The 24,882-nt window shown below is 32.9% G+C and overlaps 1 protein-coding gene across 4 annotated transcripts in view; it reads right to left on the reverse strand.

The window, feature by feature from the left end:
- BCKDHB (branched chain keto acid dehydrogenase E1 subunit beta) overlaps positions 1–24,882 on the reverse strand; it is a 219,477-nt gene that overhangs the window by 60,844 nt on the left and 133,751 nt on the right. For all 4 annotated transcript variants that reach the window (XM_019729566.3, XM_074333225.2, XM_019729567.3 and 1 more), the window contains exon 9: positions 19,866–19,952. In XM_019729566.3, the coding sequence (XP_019585125.1) occupies positions 19,866–19,952 (87 nt within the window). The remainder of the gene's footprint in view (positions 1–19,865; positions 19,953–24,882) is intronic.

Raw genomic sequence — 24,882 nt, forward strand, 5'->3', positions numbered from 1 at the left:
AAAATTGAAGGTATCATGCTACCTGATATCAAACTATACTACAAGGCTATGGTAATCAACACAGCATGGTACTGGCCTAAAAACAGACACATAGATCAATGAAATAGAACAGAGAGGCCAGAAACTCATGTCTATATAGTCATTTAATCTGTGATAAAGGAGTTAAGAATATAGGAGGGGGTAAAGGCAGTTTGTTCAATAAATGCTGTTGGGAAAATTGGACCGATACATGCAAAAAAAATGAAACAGGACCACTTTCTTACACTATATACAAGAATAAATTTAAAATGGATTCAAGACTTAAATGTAAGACCTGAAACTATAAAACTCCACAAAGAAAACACAGGCATTAAACTCTCTGACATTGCTCTTGGTAATATTTTTTTTTTTTTTTCTGATCCATCTCCTTAGGCAAGGGAAACAAAAAGAAAAAAAATAAACAAATAGGACTACTTCAAACTAAAAAGTTTTGCACAGTAAAGGAAACCATCAACAAAATGAAAAGAGAGCCTTCTGAATGAGAGAAGATATTTGCCAATGATATATCCGATAAGAGGTTAACATCCAAAATATATAAAGAACTCATACAACTCAACACCAACTCAACACCAAACAGACAAACAATCCAATTAAAAAACAGGCAGAGGACCTGAGTAGACATTTCTCCAAAGAGGACATACACATGGCCAATTAGATATATGAAAAGATGCTTCACATCACTAATCATCAGAGAAATGCAAATTAAATCCACAATGAGATATCACCTCACACTTGTTAGAATTGCTATAATTGATAAATCAAAAAACAATAAGGGCTGATGAGAATGTGGAGAAAAAGGAAACCTCATGCACTGTTGGTGGGATTGCAAATTGGTGCAACTATGGAGGTTCCTCATAAAGTTAAAAATAGAACCACCATATTACTCAGAAATTCCACTTTTGGGTATTTATCTGAAGAAATCAAAACCACTAATTCACAAAAGAGATATGCACCCCATGTTCATTGCAGCACTATTTACAATAGGTGAGATATGGAAGTAACCCAAGTGCCTGTCAATAGACGGCTAGATAAAGAAGATGGCATATTACTTGGCCATAAAACAGAATGAAATCTTACCAATTGCTACAACATGGACGGACCTAGAGGGTATTATGCTAAGTGAAGTAAGTGAGACTGAGAAAGACAAATACCATATGATTTCACTTATATGTGGAATCCAAAGAACAAAATAAATGAACAAACAAAACAAAAACAGACTCATAGATACAGAGCAAACTGATGGTTGCCAGAGAGGAGGAGGTTTGGGAGAATGGGAGAAAAATCTGAAGGGATTAAGAAATGAAAATCTGTAGTTACAAAATAGTCACAGGATGTAAAATACAGCATAGAGAATATAGTCAGTAATGTTGCAATAACTATGTACAGTGCCACATGGGTACTAGACTAATCAGAGGGATCACTGCATAAATTATATAAATGTTTAACCACTATGTCCACAACTGAAACTAATATAAAATAATATTGAATGTCAATTGCAACTGATAAAAATATATATTTTTTAAAGTGGCATATGTTTAAGATCAACATAAACTTAGTCATTGGTCACACTATGCTCCCAAACTTCTACCAAGCAACTAAGAAGTCCCCAGAATGATACTTAAATGGCCTACAAAATAATTACATTTTGAAAACATATGGGAGAAACAGTAAATGTCTAGAAGGTTGTGAGGAAAGCATTGTTGAGGGGTTGGGGGAAGATCTTGAACTGGAAGTAATGAGAAAAAATAGTAAAGAAAGAATATAAAACAGTCTCAAAAACATTCACAGATGGTGCTAAACTGCATCCAATTTTTCCTGAGCTGTTAGGAAGTCATGTCCAATTTTCACACTCTGACATTTTAGATGTTCCTGCAATCTCCATCATCATGGCATAGGTTGCAAACAGGGTTGACAGATTTCCCAGCCTAGGCAAACAAAGTAATCTAAGACCCATTATTTCCACACTTTCTTCTCTCCACTGAAATAAGTACAATTAATAGAAAATATAAAGATGGTATAATAACAAGAAGATTAGGGCAACGGGAAATTAAAAATAAAGCTTACAGTAAAACAGACCTGAACTAAGGGTCTTACTACGTTCTTCCATGCCTAGAGGGAAAGTACCAGCTTCAGGATGTAACAGCATCCTCTCCTGAGGTCTCAAGTTGTAAACTCTGCCTAACCAGAAAGCAATAACCAATCTCTAGACCTGCAAATTACCAACCCCAAAATACTACAGTGCCCAAATAAAGTGAGATGCAATTCCCCTAAAGGTTTTATGAATACCTAAATCTATTCAACAATTAATTCAAATTAAAATAATCTCTAGTAAAACTAAAAACCAGGCATATCATGAGTCCAGAGAAATCAGTAACTAGAAACTACGTGTCACAGAATAGTCAGCTTTGCTTTCTAGATGCTGTTATTTTTCACCCAGAACTTTAAACTGAGTCAACTAATAAATGTTTTTTTAAATCTATATTCCTTTCCAAAGTGTATCATCACAATGAATCTCATATGTCTAGTAGCTTTTTGTTCATATTTGTTGACAATGTAAATAATTTTTTAAAAAGAGGTATACAATTGACTTGCTATAGATTTCATTTCTTTTATAATATATTTAATGTTGATTTTTAAATTACTACTTTTCCATTCTTCCAGAGCATAGTAAAATAAAAGTTTTAAAGGATGGTAAAATACAAAAAAAGATTCTTTCAGTTATATTTCTACTTCGTAGGTCAGGATCTGGTCATCTGGTTATAAACCAAGGTTATTAGCCAAAGTTGGGAACTAACGTTACAAATGGAGCAGCAAATTAAAGACCAAAACCTTCCCTCTCAAAATTCACAGTATGCAGACATATCATCTAACGATTAGTTCTTCGAAGAACTATAAACTAACAAAGCTTACTTGTCAAATTTCTCCTATCAGTAATATGGAAGTCTATCGGTATTTGCAAACTTAGATTATATACAACCTTTCAAAATTATATAAAATATAATCTAGTTCTTAAAGAACAAAAACAACAATATCACATATATGATGCTATAATACCTACATGTGTTTTTTAAAAAGTTGGCCAAAATTAAAAATGTTGTACAATTTCACAATTTTATAAATAGCTTGCAAAATTATCTAGCTTCTTAAAAAAACAACCAAAAAAGGATTATTCAACTAGGAATTATTTATAGTATTTGTTTTCCTATCAATAAAACTTTCGTCAGTCATGTAGTAAAACAAACTGAAAAGTAATTACATAACTAATAATTCCAGTGGCCCCAATTATTCTTAAACGTTCTTACAAATAACTAAGAGAAGTGTTCTTCAACTTTTACTAGAGATACAGTATCTGTTTTTCTATCAGAGACAAATTTTAGGGAAGTTTAGTCTGGTATCTGATGGCTAAGGTTCAAATCTACTACCTACTTTCTGTGTGATCATGATCAAGTCGCTAAACTTCTCTGTGCCTCAGTTCCTTCATCTGTAAAATGAAGATGAGAGTGGTTCCTATTTTATAGTATCATTCTTTTTTATAGTTTTATGTTACTAGTACTATAAATTAAATAATGCAGATAAAGAGCTTAGAATGGTATCTAGTATAATAAATGGTGGCTCTATGTCCTTTACAATGTTTTCACTTTTCATGTTCCCCATTTTCCTTAAACAGAATACATACAAATCAATGACAAATGGTTAAAAAAAAAAGAGATACAGGAAAAAAAAAAAAAAAAAGCCTTTAGAAATAAATGCATCCCTTTCAAATTAATTACCTAGTTTGGCCCAATATCACCTGTAATTGAATTCCTTGATTACTTAGGTACATTTTTAAAACCTTAAAATGTACAAGATTTTCTAAAAGTCACTGAAAAACTTAAACATTCTTAGAACAATCCTTTTAGGATATGCTGTTTCTATTAATATTTTCTTGGCGATTCACCTAAGTGGACCTGTTAGTAGTATAATAAAAAGCAAAGACAAAATAGAGACTAGCTCTAAGGAGCTAAAATGTGGGCAGGATAATGAAAACATTGGTCTATGGCATCATTTTAGGCATTGGTACATTTTCCTATACAAAAACAAAGAAATGGGTGATGGACATTAGGTAGACTTAGTGACAAAATCATAATACAAAAAAGCCAATTAACAATATCAATTGATGAGAAAAATGATGTGATATGAATAAAAGAAGATAAACAAAATTACAGAATAAAAGACTGACATTTCTCAGGAAGGATGTGGATTTTTGAAGAGTTTCTATTTCTATTACATAAGACAAGGGAGGGTCAGGGGAGGGGGGCAAGGGAAGAGGAGAGAGACAGCACTCTTAATATTCTCATTTTTTGTGGACTAATTATTTGAAAACGAGATTTCAGCACAGCAGAGTTGACTCTGTACTGTCTTTTATTAACTTGCTCTAGGCCTTGCTAATTCTTATGCAGACACCTATGTCTGTCCTACTTGTATGCTTGTGTGGGCACAGTCATGGGCATGTAAAGAAGTTTCAAGGGGATCAAGGGAGATCAGAGCAGAGGATGTGGAAAGTTGGATTGGACATTCTTTAAGATTTTTTTTTTTTTAAATCATGTTTTGTCCTAATTTTTTGTTTCTTTTGTCTTTCTATCATCTATTTTTACTAGACTTATTCAGTTACAACTCATAAGCAGACTTAGCTAGTTTTAAAAATCCTTTTTCTTTTCCATCTGTCTGCTAGATTTATTATAGTACCATCACCTCAACACTACATCTTGACATAGGATTATATAAATCCCACTAACTGAAGCCATAAGATACAACAGAATTCTCCTTTGAGTTCAGGTAATATCATGTGAAAACTTTTCCCTGTATAATTTTTATTTCCCAGTTTTAATAAAGTCTGTCTACATTTCTTGCAGTGTACACTGGAAATTCTACTTCTTTTTTTAGCATCACCATCCCATTCACACCAACACTCATATTTGTGAATATAAGTAGTGCTGCTACTCCACAGATCTGAGTGTTCAAATAAAATGCTGCTTCGTTCCATATGTTCACATTGCAATATTTGTTTCACAGTACAGCTCATATTTCACTTTATTGCAGAATTCTGTTTCAGCTCAACTTCATATATTTTCCTTTATCCCTTTGCCCTGTAACTGAAGAAATCAACAAATCCAAAATATAGTCTAAAGCTAAACAAATATAAAGGCACAATTAATGATAGAATTGGTTGTTGTTTTCAAAGTCTGACTAGCAAGAAAATTCAAATTGGTTTACACTGACATATAACATACACAGTGCTTGCTAGCTGTATTTACAAAACGCTTCTATCACCTACTTCACAACATATTGGCTTTGCCAAAAAAGTCAGTATTTCAAACACCTAGTCTTCAACATGTTTCATGTTGATGATATCATGATTACAGAACTAAACATTTTGCAAAATAAAAAGGTATGTAATAAGTTTTTGGCATTCAGAAGAGATCATTTACAAAACTCAAAAATAAGTCCTCTCTGTCTCTATGACAAGCTTCCTACTCAAGCACTAAGAAAGGGGAATTTGTCAAAATAGAAACAACTTTTTTTTAACAGTTGGGACACCAGAAATGTGTCTCATTTTCCTACTCTGTACCAATTCACCGCTCCTTAACTTGACATGAAAGCTGAAACTCTGTGGTCATATACTGTACATATCTGAACATTTTTTCTTTAGATAAATGTATCCTAAAATAGATATTGGCTCCATTTGACATACAGATGATCAAAGGCCATGGAAACTAATGCAAATATAAAATTACACTTAAAATGCTTCACTTGCATAGAGCATGAAAAGATAAGTCTTATTATGTGGTTTAAAAAACAATGCATAAATTTATTGACAGGATGCAGGGCAGGAGATTCTTCAGTAACAAACTGTAAAGGTAAGAGTAAGTTTTGATTTAATTGCCAATATAGAGTTAACCATTGACAGTCACATTTTTCCCATCCAACTGGCAGATCAGTCAGTCTTAAGTGGGATGGACAAGAATGGTCTTGGGACATCACCAAAAAAAACACAACAAAATGCTAACCAGAAGTTACAAAGAAAGGGAGAAAAAAGGGAGGTTTGGTATGAACGCAACGCACCTTTGAATTCAAAGGGGTCTATTTCCAACTGGAAAAATATTAAGGATTGTGTGAGAGAAACTGGGACACGTCTAAGACATCAAAAAACAAACTTTCACTAATAAAAACCTTCCCCACTAACAATGGACTTTAGATTTTATCTATGAAATAGTCATCAATTTGAAAATGTTATAGACAGTAGAGACTGTTGGCTTCACAGTTGTAAGGCAAAAGACTTTCAACAAACTAGTATTCACCTGATAAATCCACCTATCCTGCCCAATCTCTCAAGGGAAGTACCTGTTTATATCACATGAAATTCTGTCCTCTCAGAAAACATATTAAGGCTAAGTGTCCCCAAGGAAAACAAATTAATTAGCTGGTAGCACGTAAACCAAGCTTTGGTCCTTAAGTAGCCTTTTTAATAGAGGTTAACACAATGAAGTTAACAACATGCTAGCGATAACTCTGTTTCAGATTATTAACTAAATGCTTCTTCACCAATGAAAAAATAATATTTTGTCCCAATTTTAAGTAACAAGTAGTAAGAAAAGTCACGCAAAATGAACTTTTCAAGTATTTAGCAAGTTTCTTTAAGTAGCATGACCAGCATTTCAAAATGGGACTTTTTTTTTTTTTAAGGATATTTGTTCTAAAGGAAAAACATGAAAAGCAGGCTTACTTTTCAGAGATATCATTTAAAAATGTTTTATGGACCTTCCACTTGCTTTTTTATTCTTCATTCCAGATTTTGAGAAGTATGTCTTTCTTAAATACGTGTCATAATGATCCCCCTTTTCAACTTTAGTAAATATCTTTTTATAGAACGATTAAAACTACTGTTAGCTGTGACAGTCTTGGAAGACATTAACAACATAGAAGTTTCATATATAACACCCTATTCTAGTATACCATTTTTAAAAACTAGCAGTAAAAAAGTGAATTCATATATTCTTTAGAGGGACATACACATACCCTTGTTACTAATAGATGACCCACTTTAAAAATCTTTGTCAAGTGGTGTTAAGTAATTCCATAATTTTTTAAATATCACCTTTGATCAACCACATGAAAAAGAAAGTATTTGCCTACATCCAATCTCACTTCTTCACCTGCTTCCAATATAACAAGGCACTTCTAATTCTTGCCTACTAGGATGGAGAAGGCTTTCATAAGCAAAACTACCTAAAATACCGCTCACTTAGTCTGTCTGTGGTGAGAGAAGAATTATAGCTTTGTTGCAAAGATAAAGGCTAGCACAGACAAAACTGTTAAGAAAAGCAGAGGGAAGGGAAAAAAGGGGAGGGGGCAAAAAGGAAGGAAAGGAGGAAAAAAGATACTGTGGTTCCCTGAAGGGCTAAGACGGTATCCAAGTGGCATGCCCACTAACAGGAGGACTTGGCTTCTTCCATGTTGACTCAGTGTAAACACGGGTTAGTCCAGGTCCTAGTTTTGTAAAATACAAGAGTTTTATTAAAATGAATACTGTGTTTAACATATTAGGTAAATTGATAGATGCATGCAAAATAAACCACTCCATCATATTTTATCAACAATTGTATAGTACTTCATTTTACTGTACCTGAACTATGTTTTTGGAACTGCCACAGGAAAGCTGGTTTCAATAAACTAAACTATAGGGTTGTGTCATGTTGGAATATTATTCAGAAAATGCATTCAAGTTGGTCTCTATGCACACTTAGGTAGAAATCCAAGCCCAGAAAAGTTCATGGTTTGAAAAACAATGCATCCATTTATTGACAGAATGCAGAGGCAGGAGATTCTTCAGTAACAAACTGTAAAGGTAAGAATAAGTTTTGATTTCTTTAACTGCCAATATAGAATTAAACATTGATATTTTTTTAAAGACTAGTAGAATATAAAAGAGAGAAATGGTACTAGAACACTAAAAATACAAAATCTCAGGGAAAACCAAGATTCAGTCTGTTTCAGAAAGCATTTAACAATGCAGGCATGGTGAGTATTTTATACTATTTGTATTCTAAGATGGGAATTTAAAATTGATCCAGGAAAGAAATGTAGCTATGAAAAGGGCAAACAAATTCTTTCAAAAGACAGAAAATATTCAGGACTTGTTTTAAACAATGACACAACTATAATTGTGGATGATAGAAATGTGGATTTTGAAATGTTAGTCATCTTAAGGCACTTCTTAAAACATAAATATTTAGACGTTCTTAAAAGAATAGTCATAAATTATACTTTTCACCTAATAGTTCTGATGAAGACAAATAGGCTCCTGGTGCCATCTGCAATATAGAACTAGCTTAAGAATAAATACCGTTATATGATCCTCTGAAGGACTGAAACAGAAAAGTAAAGTATCTTTCTTCAAATGGATCAAGAATTAAAATAAAGCCCCTTATTTAATATAACTTGAAAAAACTAAAATATTCAACACTTCCCTAATCAACTGCAAATTTTCAGACATTTCGGCAAATTAACACATCTTGAACACTTTCATTAATATTAAAATATTTGAAAAAAATCAAAACAATTATAAACTAAATGATTTCTGTTCATAGCTTTCATTTTCAACTGCTTGTTTTTGCAGTAAGTGCTGATTGTAACCTGTCTTAATTTTCACAATATTTAGATTCAAACTGAGCAGAAAAGTCATTGAAATAGTTAATCTCTATTTTAATGTCTATTTTAAACTCAACTATGTTTAGGTGACCTGTGAACTCATTCATGAAAAGCGATGATGGTCCTGTAACAAAACAAACTAATTTGAGCTATAAATTTAAGTACACTAAATTATCAAAATAAAATGAGCTTTCAACAACAGCAACTTTACCCACCAAGATGCATGACAAACTAGCTAAGAAATTTAATTCTGTCTCCAGGAGGCCAGCCCAGCCCCTAAATGATTGTGAATACAACTCTGACAAAACATACCTCACATTTCTTTACAAATTTAATATGCTTCTCCATATTTGCCTAAAATGTTGCATAAGGTGGCCAAGAAAATTGGCCAGGGCACGGACACATGCTCTGTCTCTTATTTATAAAATTTTAAATAACTTTATTATAGTTTGAAAAATTTGAAGACAAGGTTATACATTTTAAAATATATATTTTTACATATGAGAACCTATTTCACATCAAATTAGGAAATGAAATATTTTAAATCATTTATACTAATTTTCTTTAAGGACACAAATAGGTGTTCAAGAATTACTGCTTTGAAAGGAAACTACAACTCTTCAGGTACTAAAATACCAAATAATAGAAATCACTGTAAGAGGGTAAAGAAAGTAATGCTTTCCTTTAGAGTCTATTTTACTCATTCAATAGTCTATTCATTCTATGAGACTTCACTGGTAACTACATAAATGTCTTTTTTAACTTCACTTGACAATTATGGGGCGGTGGCGGGGGAGCACCACCAGATTATTCAAAAAAATAATTCTTTGGCAAAAGGATATGAAGCAGAAATGTGAAGGATATAACATCAGTGCCCATTACTGGAGTAACTTTAGGTTTAGAAGGACAAAACAAATCTTATTTGTTGACCAAAAAAAAGAAAAAAGATTTGTTGTGGAGTGGTGGTGTATGAGGGAGGGCAGCAATTCAGTCTATCAGTTTTTATGACTAGGAATTTCTATAAACAACATAAATGAGCAGGAATATCCCTCTCCTTCAAAGAAATGGCTAACAACAGTGATGCTTGGGGTCCAACAATTGATTTAAATTATTCAGCGCCTTCTTAGTGACAGGCACGGATCTAGGCACTAAGGTTGCAGGCGTGAACAAGCCAGACATGAAGCTCATGAAGCTTGCCTTCCACTGGGGGAAGGACGCTAACCAAACAAAAAAGACACCTGCAGACATTTCAAGGGCTATGAGGATATTTCGAGAGAGGAATGTGATGGAAAAAGACTGTGGGGTGCAGGACCTACTGTAGAGGAGACATCAGGAGAGCCTGAGGAGGCACTGTTTATTTCAGAACTGAGGTTACTGCAGAATCCACATACTCCTGCAAATAACTACTATCTTGTGATAAAGGACTACACTTTTATAGCATGACCTTTCAGTTGAGCACACTTCCTTTCAAGTGTTCCAGCAGAGTTCGTTTTTCCCATCCAATTGGCAGATCAGTCAGTCGTAAGTGGGGTGGACAGGAGTGGTCTTGGGACATCATCAAAAAAACACAACAAAATGCAAACCAGAAGTTACAAAGAAAGGGAGAGAAAAAGGGAGGTTTGGTATGAATGCACCTTTGAATGCAAAGGGGACTACTTCCGACTGGTAAAATACTAAGGACTGTGCGAGAGAAACTGGGGCACTTTATCATTGCCCAGAGAGATGGAATGTAGATGATCTTTTTAACGACTGGCTTCCGTCCAGAAAGATTTCAGAAAGAATGTTGGCCATCCATTATAAAGCTAATACCCAATGAAGGGAGGGAACATAAGCAGGAGATCATTACACACGAGTAATGTTAGTCTCAGTATCACTGACCAATTAACACAGGAAACTTAATATGAACATCCCAATATAATGCAGCTTTCACTTTGATATTGAGAGCAATGAATCAAAAATATACCATGCATGTGGGGGACAGAACTAACCTGCACAATAACCAAATCCATGCAGTGGGGTTTCACTGGTTTTAAAATCATCCCACATCACAAATTTGAGTATGTGACTATCACTATGAATGACAATTCCCCAAAACTCACATGTACATGATTAAGAAACCATGTCAAAATAAAACATGAAATTTTAAAAATCATTTCTATGAGCAAAATGGGCTCTCTTACTTGAAAGAACTTAGGAAGAACTGGAAGACTTACCATGCCATGTGGGAGAGGCAGCTTTTTATTACTATAAATTACGATGTATGTACATAGAAAATAAAGAATTGAGAAGAAAATATAAATCTACAGAAGTTCTATTTTGAAGTTTTTTCCTGTACCTAGACATACGTATTTGTGTGTGTGTTTTTCCTTTTCACAAAATTGAGCAAGTAAAACACATGTAGGCTTCCACAGTGAGATTTTTCACTTAATAGTATATGCATGCAAATATCATAATATTGTCAACTATTCTTTTATAATTTTAATAAATCCACAACATTCATAACTTATTCAACTATATTCCTGTTGTCATTAATATCATTTCCAATATATTCCTATCAAACCATCAGCACTGAAAAGAATGTCTTAATACATTTTTGTGTGTAACTCCAAAGTGACAACTGCTAGAATTCCTGCGTCAGAGAAAGTCTTGATACACATTCCAAAACTGATTCCTGGAAGAATAAATCAGTTTCTACATTCACCGTACATCATCATATCAACATTAAATATCATTCATTTTTAGGAGACGCCACTCTTATGGATAACAAATGATATTAATATTTCATTTTTGAAATTCACACTTTTAGCCATAATAAGTGGCATACGGTATCATGTTTACTGGCCAATAATAATTCTAAAAAAAAAAATCTGTGTCTGACCTTTTAACATGTTGCGTACGGTGGGGTTTAAATCCCTCGTGAAGATTCTCGTGATCCGTATGCAACATGTTAAATAAAGGAGCTATTTCCTTATTGATATTTCAGAATGTTTAATGTATTATACAGATTAATCTTTCATCATGTGTTCCAATATCTTCCATTATTCTCCTATCAGTTGTACTTGTTTTTGTCACTCAAATTTTTTTCATGTTATGTAGATATATTAACCTGTGACAATAAAACTGATCCTATTGCTTTTTTATTTTTTGCTAAAAGTGTCTTACTCATCGCAATATCAATTATTTCCTAAATTTTTCTTTTAGATTTTGTAGTTGGGTTTTCTTTTCTTTCTTTCTTTCTTTCTTTCTTTCTTTCTTTCTTTCTTTCTTTCTTTCTTTCTTTCTTTCTTTCTTTTTCTGTCTGTCTTTCTTTCTTTCTTTCTTTCTTTCTTTCTTTCTTTCTTTCTTTCTTTCTTTTTTTTTTTTTTTCCTGTTCCTTTAGAGTTTATTAGGGCAATGGAAAGCAAAGGGCAGATTTGAGAGCTATTTAAAACCCCACTGCTAGATGGGCTTGAAGCATAGGGGTTGGACTGAGATGGGGAGGAGATGGTGAGGGACAGGGAGAAGCTAAGGAGGCTGCTGGGGAGGGATTCCAATTGAGAAAATGGCATTCCATGCTGAGCAAATACCATTTAGAGATTGAACCCTTTACTAACTACTTTATTCCTCTCCTTTCCTTAAACATCGTGTTTCTTGAAATAGTAGTCTATCTTCCTTATTTCAAATCTTCACCATTCATTCACCTACCAGCCCAAACACAATGTGGCTCCCAAGCTGGCTATTCCTCTGCTTTCATCAAAGTCACCAGTGTCTTTCAGTTGCTGTGTTCAAGGTATAACCATCAATCTTTAGCTGACCAACTCTGGAAGCATTTAATATCGTTGGCCGTATGCTCCATGGTAAAACTCTACCTACTTGTTTTCGGTAATGGCTTGCTCCTACACTCTTCCTTCTCTGTGGCCACTTCTTCTCATTCTCCTTTACATCTCTTCTTCTTCTCTTTCTCTTAAATATGAATATACCTAGGCACTTCTTCAGAAACTTCTGATCTAAAGATTATCCATTTCCTGTGTGAGAATACCAGTCCCCATGACCTCAGTCATCGCCACAAGATGATGATTCCTTAATCTTTTCCTACACCTTAAATTCTCTCCTGAGCTGCAAGACACATTTTCATCCCCATTTCAAATATTACAAGTCTAAACCGAATTCATCATCTTCCATAAAATATGTGCGTATGCCTGTTTTCTAATATTCCCCCAGCTTGGTGAAACTGCACCTCCATTCAAAAATCATCCAACCTGGAAACCAAGCTAAGCCTTACTTTTGACTCCTGCCCACCTCTCTGTCATTTGCTTCAGTCCCTGACCAATTCCCATCTAACCAGTCAGCAAGTCTTTCTTTCAGATTCTCCCTCATACTCTCTCTGAAATTCACCTTTCTCTCCAGTCCCATTTCTGTGTCCTCAGTTTAGAACACCCTTAAGTCTCTTACTTGATTTACTCATATAGTTTCTTAATTAGTCTCTTGACTTCCTGCCTCACCCCGCCCAATGCACCCTCAACATAAGTGCCAGAGCTTTTTTTAAATTATAAGTCTTTTGATGTTAATCTCATGCTTAAAAACCTTTAATGACACCCTTTTGCCTTATAATAGTATAGGTTATGATAATAATTGTGAACTTTTTTTTTTAGTTCCTACTGCTTCCTGTTTGTCAGAAACTTTATAAAGTGTATTTTAAATACATTATTTGGAAGAATTTGAATTTATACCTCTGTGAGCTGGCTCTACTCTGTCATGTCTATTTCCTCCACATACACATGCAAAATAATTCCTCAGTATTACATATAAGATTCTTTAGGATTTAATTCCTACCGACTTGCTGACCCTTACTTTGTGCTACAAGCTTCATTTGCTACTCTCCAATTGTACCAAAACCACCTTAATCCTTAGAATATCTTTTTTTTTTCCTGTCTCCTTATTCATATTGTTCTTTCTGACTGGAATCCCCACCCACCTTCACTCCCAGGGTCCTACTCATCCTCTAAGAGTTGACTCAGCTGTCACATCTGGAATAGATGATAAGTACTTTGTAATTCCATAATCTTTTGAATACTTCTCTATCCTAGCATGTATCATAATATATTCGTCTGTTTAGCATCTACTTCTTCTACTAAACATTTAAGTGTGTCTAAAACAAGGATTTTATTTCTTGAATAAAATGACCAAATTAAGGATGTGCCCAGAGCACTCAATAAAGGTTAGTTGCAAAATTAACTATCACTCAGGAAATGGGCAATGGGTCAGTGCGATCAACCTACTGGAGTCATAAAGGGAAGTGAGAACTAACACTGGACACACTGGTTTGGCCAGATAAGGATCTTGAATACTGACATAAAGATCTATTTCTATAGCCAAAGACAATCTACTGAAGGTTTTCAAAAGAAAATTAACAAAATTTGATGTGTGTTTTAAGAAAATAATGAAGAGTAATGTGATAAAACATGAGAAGCTAAAGAAGACAATTTAAAAGGTCCAGAAAAAGTTGAGGAATAGAGTTCATTTTGATACAAGCGGATTTCTAGACACTGGCAGATTTCCATGTGCTACATCTACCTTTTGTTTCATGTTAAAATCCTTCCACATAAACCATTTTATCATACACATTTTTTTATCACTACCAAATTAACAGGAAATTGAAATTTTGAATCTAACACTCAAGAGCCAACCTTGAAAGTTTTCAATTTGAAAATTTCAAGAATAGCCATGCAAATGGTTGAGCCTGCCCAAGAAAAAATGGGGAGAATTAGAGGGCTGATGGTGGAACCTTGGCCACATTTACACTAAGAAAAGGAGAAAGAGACATTGATGGAGACAAGGTGTGGTCAGGGCAAAGAGGAGGACCAAACGTGTATACCATGGGTTTAACTACAGTGATGTAGCGACCCCATCCATGATGCATCCCTGCAAGATTTAGTCTTTGCTTCCTATCAACAGCTATAGAAACTGCTTAGTGAACATTCAATAGGCTTTAGGGCAAAATGCCATTTTAAAAAGGCCATCCTATAACTGAACACTCTACGTTAAACTGCTTTTTCTGATGCTCTGGCTTCATCTAAATAGAGTTTAGTATTGAAGTACATTTTTCCTAATTGCAATATCTGTCGTTGTTGGCAAATATTATGCAACATGGGTTTAAAAAAAAAAGTAAGATTATAAAATTGCACAAAACTATTCATCAAATTGCTACTGGGGTAATTTGATGACTCTTACTTTATAAGCATAGTAACTTTAATTAAACATATTTCCATGATGTTAAAAAACTCAAGACCACTTAGAACCTTTTCCCCCTCTTCTTCAGATTGATGCTTTAATAGAGTGCTTGTAAATTCAGCAGTAATAATAAGTTCATCAGAAAAAAATCCTTCTGTATAATCCTAACACGAAACAGTAAGAAAAGCAAAATTCCTTTACTTTAACTTATGAAAGCTCCCTTTTACACAATGATTTGTGTAAACCCTATAAAAATCCTCTCAAACTATTACAATATGATTACCTTAAAAATTATATGTCGGTATGCACAACTTCTGAGTTCTTATTCTAGGAAAAGGGACCGCACAGAAAGGATGGAACAATGGTATGGAAACTTACCATTCTCTCCAATTGGACTCTTTATTACAGACTTATTGGTTCCATGTGTTAAAAAACAAATTCAAACCTTTAAGCCAACCCCAGTCCCTAAAATTTTTGGAACTCTTATTAAACATTGAATCCAGAAGAAAGAAAAAAAAACATTTTTTTTTTATTATCACAAGCCTATCAGAGTCAAGATTTATTTCATCATTATGGGAATATGTTTGAAATTAATAAAGGTTGGTTTCTAAAAGGCTTAAAGTATGCTGTTAAAAGCTGCTAAAATACCACAAATTACTTGATCTCAATATTTAAATAAATAATGCCTATTTTGAATATTTTGTTCTAAAACATATAATATAAATTCATTTGGGGGAATACTGAAATGGATGAGGTTAACACTTTTTTTGCACAGTAAAGATTTATTTTTAAAGCTGTGGTTATATAAAGCCGAGGACTACAAACATCACATAAAATTAATTCATATAATTTTCTGAAACAAAATCTTTGCTCAAACTATACAATGAGGTCAATGAATTACCTAAACTCTGTTGTCTTTGTACTTTTCCACAAATCAGGGTACACAATGGGAATGCGTAACTCCCTAAAAGAAGTACATCTCCAAGTTTTGGTGTGTGTGTCAAATGAAAGAAGGAAAAAGTTCCCTCGCCCCAAAGTGAGAACAGATGGGAATGTAAAATTAGATGGGAAAAGACAGGGAAGCTTTGGATGACTGACCAAGAAATCTCCCCGAGGGGAGCCAAATATACCAGACCTCAGCTTGTTCTGCTTCCCAGTTAACTTCCAAATTAAATCCAATAGGAATGCAAAACAGTCCTTAGATTCGATGTATTAGTTTTGATTTTTGTAAGCATTTATATAAAAAGTGAAGAAACTATGGATAAATATAACTTAAAAATTAATATTCAATCAATATAGTGTGCTAAACACTTTTGTGAGTTTAACATTACTTCAAACTTAATGTTCGCACTGAAATTTTTTAAAATAATAAATGGCTTTATGAACAAAAGGCAACAGGCATGAACAAACTTGCATACACTGAACTCTGTATAATGGAAGAACTGTCTGGTATAAATTGAAAATTTATGTAAATAAAATATGAATACATTTCATAGTCATTCTTTTCATATTTTTTCTGCATAACTAAAAATAATCTTAATAATAATGGCAGCAGTAATTCCTACACATAGCAAAAAAAGTTCCTTTATTTGATATCCAATTTTATATAGCATGATACAATTTTTCTATCTAAAAATACCAACTATAATCTTAAAAGAATACTCTTTTTAGTGCTATATTCTCTTCAATATTTTTTTTATTTTTAATATGGGTGATACTTTAGAATTTGAGGAAAACAGAAAATGATGCGTTCAGATTTGAATGTATTTAAAAATAGTAGTTTATTTTTAATAATCATTCTCTTAAAATATTGTAAGTTTAAGAGCAATTTTGTAAGATTAACTATGAACTTTTAAAGAGCTACCAGATTATCTTCACAGAATAGTGCTTATAGAGTGAGCAGATTATTTTGTGTATGCTCTCTTTCACATAAAATTTACATTCGTTGATCAAAAGAGAATTCTTTGTTTTTCAATAAATTATTCTAATCAATAGTATTCAAAATTATAGATCATTCTCATCCTCAATTTCAAACTTCTTTTCCAAGACAAAACTGAAAAGTTCTGTGTACCTTTTCCCTGCCATCCCAGAAAATTGGCTTTCAATGTTTTAACCCTGTTTTATATTTTTTAACATCACTAAGTATACACAACAAAAGTAAATATAGGAGAAATATGACTCCTTCCAAGTGGTGAAAGCAACTGCATCTCACACTTAAGTGATTTCAGTTTAAACAACCCAAGGCCCTGATAATTTCATACGGCCTTCACTTTTAATAGGGAATGAGGCCTTTCAAAGAAGATGCTTAATAAATACTACATTGCATTTAGTTGACTATGTGGATGAAATAATTACTGAAAAGTAGATTTTATTGTTCAGCGTACTCTAAGTTATATGCAATCACTATTACCAAAAAAGAAGAAAATCTCTCAAGGTGTCTAGCTTTCTCTTTTTCTCTCTCTCTCTGTCTCTCTCTCTGTCTCTTTGTCTTTCTAATCTCTCTTATGAACACAGAAAAGCCACAACAGGCAAGCTTTTGGGGATACTATGTTGATTATATTTTATTAAAATTCATTTTCCACACTTTCCATCTATGCAAATAAAATTTGAATCAAGCAAAAACTATTAATATTTTCAAATGCATCCTCATATTAATAAACCAAATTCTAATTCCCCAAAATATCAAATGCAGATCCCTCTACAAATTTACACTATTGCCTTCATTCATTTTCTTGTTAGTTGGTTGAATGATTTTAACATGTAAAACAGAACATTTTATAATGAAGCCAAAACTGCTCGATATTCCTCTGGTGGGGGGGAGGAGGCTTTGAATACAGAATGCACATGCACACACACAACGTTTACTCAATATGCCTGTCCAAGTCTCAGATCTTCCACTGTCTTTTTAAACTGGGTAAGCCGCAAGCACTTAGGATGACAAAAACTTACTATGAAAGAAATATGGTTTGCTTAGGTCAGGATTTCTCAGACAGCAGACACCTGAGGATCTCTGGCCATATTCTTAGGCGTCTGACAGTGTTATAAAGTGTCTTGTTTTGGTGTCTTCATATTATGATATAAATATAATTATATTCTAGATAATCTCACTCACAACTTTTAGCACCTATTATCACAATTTCAGGATCTGATTTTGATACAGTGTACAGTGTTTATGATCTTGTTGGTGGTAGCTTATGGTGACTATGTTTAACTCATCATATGGTGTTCCTCAAACTAGAATTTGTAAGATGTATTCTTGGGACCTGAGAGATATTTTTCTGTCAACATCAGCTACGTATTAATCAAGATCAAGAGACACTAGGCTAGACAATTTTTCTAATTCTTCCCCACTCCAGAAAATGTTACATTCTATTGCAGCTTACTAATAATTTATGGAGATCAAATTTAGAGAGCACACTTAGAGAAAGCAAACTTCACAAGAGAAGTTAGATATGTTCTATTTGTTTTGCTTTTACATTTAAATGCAAATGAAACTTCTGAGATAAGAATAGGATGGCATTCACTGGGCAAAGTGAAAAAAGGCTATCAGATAACCGTTAAGTTAACGGTTCTATTAGCCACAGTCACTATCGTTTCAAATGGTTTAATGGACTACATATTAACTAGGAGTCAGAAAATCCCAGTTTCTTTTTGCAGTCTTGCCTCTGAATTGAAATAGCATCTTGGTGTTAGAATGATTCTTGCAACCCCTGCTTTTTACAAAGTTAGTATATTATGCTACTCAATGAATAAAATGCACAATAAATGCCAAGTACACGTTATATGATGATAAGCAGTATGTTTCAAATTTTAATTTATATAATAAATAGGAAAACAACAAATCTACAAAACTCAATTTGCTTTTCTTAATTTCATTAGTGACAATATATAACATGTAAAAATAACAGTATAAATTTTGTTTCTGAATATAATTATAGATTACTTTGATCTAGTTTTAAGAACATTTATAAACATAATTACTTATCTAACTTAAAAATATTTAGAGTTTGTCAATTAGAACTTAAAGATATTTTATTGATAGAAATAATTGTTTACTGGTTAAATGTTTAAAAATAAAAGCTTATCATTACTCATATACCATAATCTTATATCAAGTTTTTGAACCATATATTCTTAAAGGAATTCTCAACTTATATGTATTTTAACAATAGAGCCATCTTAACACCAGTAAAGAGAAGTAAAATGCTTGCAAACTGCAAAGATATTCTGAATTTAAAATGCATATCCTTTACATTTAAAATGTATTTAATTTTTAATTTTAAAAATTAGGGAAATGAAAGATTTAAATCATCTTATTCATATCTGTGATATAAATGTGAATACCAATTTTAAGGGAAAATTCTCCATAAAGAGGTGTAATTTTTCCTGATATGCAGCATCTTAACTGAACACTTTTTAAAAAGAAATATGTTTTTAAACCACTTATAAAGTATTACCAATAGCATACTAAAAAATTACTAATTAAACTAATGAACTGTTGATTTTAAAATTTATTAAATTTAAATAACTGATTTTTGATAGATTCATTTTTTTTTGTAAGGTGAAGTCGGAAAATCTAAGATTAATTTTATAATCAATCTATTTCATCATAAGCTTAAGTTTTATCAAGAAAGAAATATCACATTCAGATTTAAAAGTGTTCTTGTTATCCTAGCAAACAAAACTGACATTAGTTTATTAAACTCATTTGACACTTTCTCCTTCCTACGAAGGAATTTTCAACTTTATTATTTTAAAATTTCTTTTCTGGATGATGTAATTAGACCATTAACTATAATTAGACCATCAAATGACAAATGTACATTTCCAAAAAGTGCACACTTTTACATATTGTGATAAGTAATTTTTTCTTGGAATACATATGCAATTGCACAAATGTTAAAATTAGTGCCAAAACGTTACTCTACCTGAACTGTAGAGCTGATCTCCGATGCAAAGCCACCCGTCAAAGGAGCCTCATGACTGATTAGCAGTCGCCCTGTTTTGATCACAGACTGAAAAAGAAAAGGAAAACCTGATGTTGAAGAGAATATTTTCAAGTATGTGATGGTAGTTTTAATTAACAAAAATAAATTATTTTAATTAAATAAATAATGAAAAATTAGTAATTCAATTTTAAGTTACAATTCTCTTTAAACTGAACATTCATTTGATTTTTGCCATTAAAAGTTTTTTCAATAGTTTATAATCCTAATACAAAACAAAAATGAGATTTGTAATTCTATGTATGTCATTAAATATGCATTCCATTATAAAATATTTTGTATTATAAACCAAATTACTGTATTTCACATTTTCATTTCTCAATATCTTTTTTTTCTTCATATTACTTTAAGAATAAAAGGGCTTTTTTGTTCATTTGGGGGTATATTTGCAAATAAATAAATAATCTTAGAAAATACTGCTTTGTGAAAAAGGAAAACACAAAAATAGCATGTAAATACTGTAGCAAAGAAAAGGCTTAAGCTACTAAATATTCAAGGAGACTTAGAAGGAAAAAATCATTGTGAAAGTAAAAGGCTTATTATAGCCCTCTTCATCCACGTGTATTAAAATCTGGTTAACGACCACAACCCCATTTTAACGTAGAATATCTGACAAATAATAAGGATGTATTCTGAATAATGACTCAGTGTGGTTGTTCACACTGTGCATGATATATTCTGTACAATAATAAAAAAGGATAGCTATGATATAGCAGGATGCCAGCTCTGTAAGGTAAAAAACATTAAAATCAACAGCAAGTTATAACTTGAAATACTTTGAACAATTACCATATTACCAAAGAGAAGTGGTAATTTCTCCTCTACATGTCTAATAACTTGATATCACCTTCCTTAAATTCTAAATTACTATTTTATAAATATGAGATAAAATCTTCCAAGCAAAAATATCTACATAGATTAAAATTTTTCCTTCATCCTAGGCAACTAGAGTTTAGAATTTTAAAAGTATGCAGCAGTTTAAACCAGCAGATGTTAAACTCCAAGATATGGCCAGTAGCTATGACAAAAATAAGTTACTGTATCTACTAAGTAAATAGTGACTGAAGAACATAAAATTTTATGAACACCTTAATGAACATCATCCCTATCCCCAGTGAAATGCTAACCTTGGGATACTAGTATTTGGATGTTATCACTATGATTAATTATGTCATTTATGGCAGTCACAAATTAAATTTCAATGTACCTGGTTAGAAATATAAAGAGACAATAATATTCTACAATCACGAATAAACAAATATACTCTCAAAGTGTTCTCTAAAAGTTGTCCTTAAAGAATTACCAATTGAAAAAACAGATTTGACCATCCCACCTTTCTTATAGCTCTGAATCCCAGACCTCTGCCAACGCCAAAGCATATAAGGATGAGGGAGCTAAAATCCATCTCAGCTTAGATAGTGCATCTTAATTTTCTAAGACACAGAAATGGGAAACTTCTCTAAAAATGCTGCTGTTACCTTAAAACTCCACACAATAGAACAGGTACTTTTTATCTGAGTTTAGGCCTATTCAAGATCAAATGACATCCTTGCACTGATTCCTGAAGGCCAATAAGCAACCTAGGCAGACAGCCTAGGCTTCCTATAACCTGCACAGTGTGGTGTGGGAAATAAGCACAGATACACCCAGGAGAAAAGCTTCCGACCCTTGAGATTCATGCAACATGTAAGCAGATGAAATTGAGAGACATTCTGAATGTCTTTCAGCAGGAAAAAGTCTAAACAAATCAAGATGCTTCCATACAGTCAAATACTATGCGGCCATGAAAAAGACTGAGGATATGAAATAATGTCCATGATAAGTTAATTGATAAAATAAGCAAACTGCTGAACAATATAACCTCATATTTTTGTGTGTGGAAAAACAACCACCACAGCAGTGGGACACCAATAAATATAGCTATATAAATAATGAGCTGACATGTATACATAGTCTGGAAGGATTCATTCCAAACCATCAAAACTTATTTATCCTGAGGAATGACAGTGAAGACAATGTAGAAGAGGGACTTTTGTTTTTCACTTTATATAAAAAGTATTCGTATATTATTAAAAGTATTCTCAATAAGTCTAAAGTAAATAAAAATAAAGGGAAAGCATTTCAATTAATGCTGAAAGTAACAAACACATATTATGTTGCAGTCATTTCCTGAAAAAACATAACAATGTTTTTTATGGTATCTTAGGACTAACTTCAGTTACAAGGGAACCCCGAGGTCCCAAACTCCATCAGTAAATAGGCACATTAAAAACATGGGAGTCAGCCTTCCCATGCCAGTCTCTGTACGATCTTGTGCATGTCAGGATCATATCCAGCTCATCTCTTGACCATCAAGCTCTTGGATCCTAGGCAAAGTAGGAAATAAGCTGCTGGTACCTATCAGAGAAGGTAAAGTTCTTCAACACCTAGTGTGTGTTATATAAGCATATGTTCTTGAAACAGGAGTTATGCACTGACAGTTATGGAAATTTCTAAAACACCAGAAGCTAGAGGGTAGACACAATGAAAATTAGAAACACTGTTGAGTTTATGGAAATTGTCAAGGTACAGTATACAGCCCAGTGAGAGAGAGAGAGAGAGAGGCAAGAGGAGAGGAGTCAGAAATACTGATCATAATCATAAACAACTGATTTCACAGGAGTTGCTATGTGCTAGGCTTTGAACTAAGCATTTTACATTGATTACTTCAGTTAACTTTTAAAGTACCTAAGTTTCATTTTTGCTTCTTAAAATCAACCCTGATATCTGAAAAGTACTAAAATGTATAAAATAAAATTGCATCAAAATCCTGGAAAATGCCAAAGTTTAGAAGTAACGCTGATATTGTTAAAGTCATACTCTCAAATAACTAGCATATAACATAAAAAGATCGAGTCTATGAATACAGTTCAATGATTTTTAAGTTATACTATAAATTAAACTTGGTGTGTGCTTTTTAATCATTCAACTTTAATTTATTAAAATTTATGTAGATAGCTTCTTTTCTATACTATTTTGGAAATTAACACAGTTAATATTATGCTAATGAGCTCTTTACAAATCTACAAAATTGAACAGAATGTTACTCTTTCTATTCTTTGTGATCCGAGTAGATATTCCAATTAAAGTATATATTTTTGTCAACTCTAACAGGCAATTGATTTTTCATACATCAAGACAGTGATATATAACTGCCAGGAAATTTTACTAGCCAAATTTCACATTTTGACATACGAGTACTTAGATAGTATAAATTAATATGGTGCCTTTCACTGGAGACAGCTGCTAACCTTTTTAAAATAAATAACTATAGATATAAACACTAATAATACTTTACAATTTGTTTCAATTCTAGTGTTTTAAGTTTTCTTCTGAGATAAATGTATTTCACCACTTGAAAAAACTTTGTGTTTAAGCAACTTTCCAATATGAAAGCTGAACTTATCAAAGCCAGGAAAGATCACATAAGGCTGGATTTTCCAGTATCTGCTTCTTCAACTTCTTGCCACTCCAACCTGCTCCAGGGCCCTGGCCTTCAGCAAACGGAGCACCAGTGAGTTAGAGGAGACGAATGGCAGCAGGGAAACCTGTGCCAATTAAAGACTAGGACTGTGAATAACTGTTTTCTGTGTCCTTTACCACAAAAGGGCTTTCTTTCCTACAGGGGCTCGAGAGGATATGTCAGGAAAACTTTAAAAAATAATTCTGAAAGGCTAGGAGTGAGGCAGAAACACCCTGTGGCTGCTAAGTCAGTTAGCACTGGGCTGCCCTGGATCTCTCCCAGGGAATCTCACTTTCTCACTATTGCAGTGAGCCGTCCCCTCCCCAGATAAACAGCAGTATCCTATTACAAGAGGAGGTATCAAAATCTCAACACTCAACACAGGACGATATGGCCAATAGACAGACAGATCGCCATATTCCTGTTCCGATGGAACCCCGAAAATACTTTGTTTCTGGTTTGGCCACTTTATGACTGTTTCCCATTGTCCATCTTCTACCCAGACATCATTACTAATGTCTGTCACTTCAAGTTATCTAGGCAGGACACCTAGCACAATGCTCAGAAGATAGCAGACACTCAAGAAATTTAATTAGTTAAACATCTATTAAATGAATTTAACTAGATTAAGCATGTCCTTGCTTAACTTATTGAAGCTATTGCTTTCTTGGCAAAATCCATTTTTAAAATTCTGCAAAACTATACTTCAGCACATCCCCAAACAATTTAAATATGAAATAATAGACTCCAAATTGAGGATATTTTAATGTAGCTTTAACAGTAAGAAGTCTGTGGTAATAGCAGAGTTGCTAAGTTATACTCCATTAAAATGACTGCACAGATTTTGGCTGCCCAAACATTAGACATATGGTTTAGTGAATGTAGCCTTTAAACATTTTACACAATCCAACCAGGAAAACTGTTAAGCTGTCATTCCAGGAGAAAATAATCCAGACAGGCAGACCATTAAGCTTGCATATGCCTGAAAGTGCAACAATGACATACAAAAAGTGAAATATAGAGACAGATATACATCATATATATATATATATATATATATATATATATATATATATATATAAAATACATATTATATATATTTATATATTACATGTATTATATATATTTTATAATATATATGTGTGTCTGTATATATATATGTATATATACATTTTTTTTTTTTTACTCCTACTCAAAATCAAGATTTTTCTCCCCTACAGAGCAATTCAACACCAAATTTAGACACCTTTTCTGACTGCTGATAAGTAGAAAAGTAACACTTTGGACAGGCAATTTATAGCTCTTTTAACATTTTCTATCTAAATATAAGGCTAATAAAGAGCAAAAGAAACATCAAAGTTGGCCTTTACACTTCCTTTTGAAATCACATCTGCTTAGAAATACATGCAAGCAGAAGAGTAAACTCATATACCTGTG

The sequence above is a fragment of the Rhinolophus sinicus genome, chromosome 2 (assembly GCF_057876585.1).
Source record: "Rhinolophus sinicus isolate RSI-liver-muscle chromosome 2, RSI-T2T, whole genome shotgun sequence".
Classification (NCBI taxonomy): Eukaryota; Metazoa; Chordata; class Mammalia; order Chiroptera; family Rhinolophidae; genus Rhinolophus; species Rhinolophus sinicus.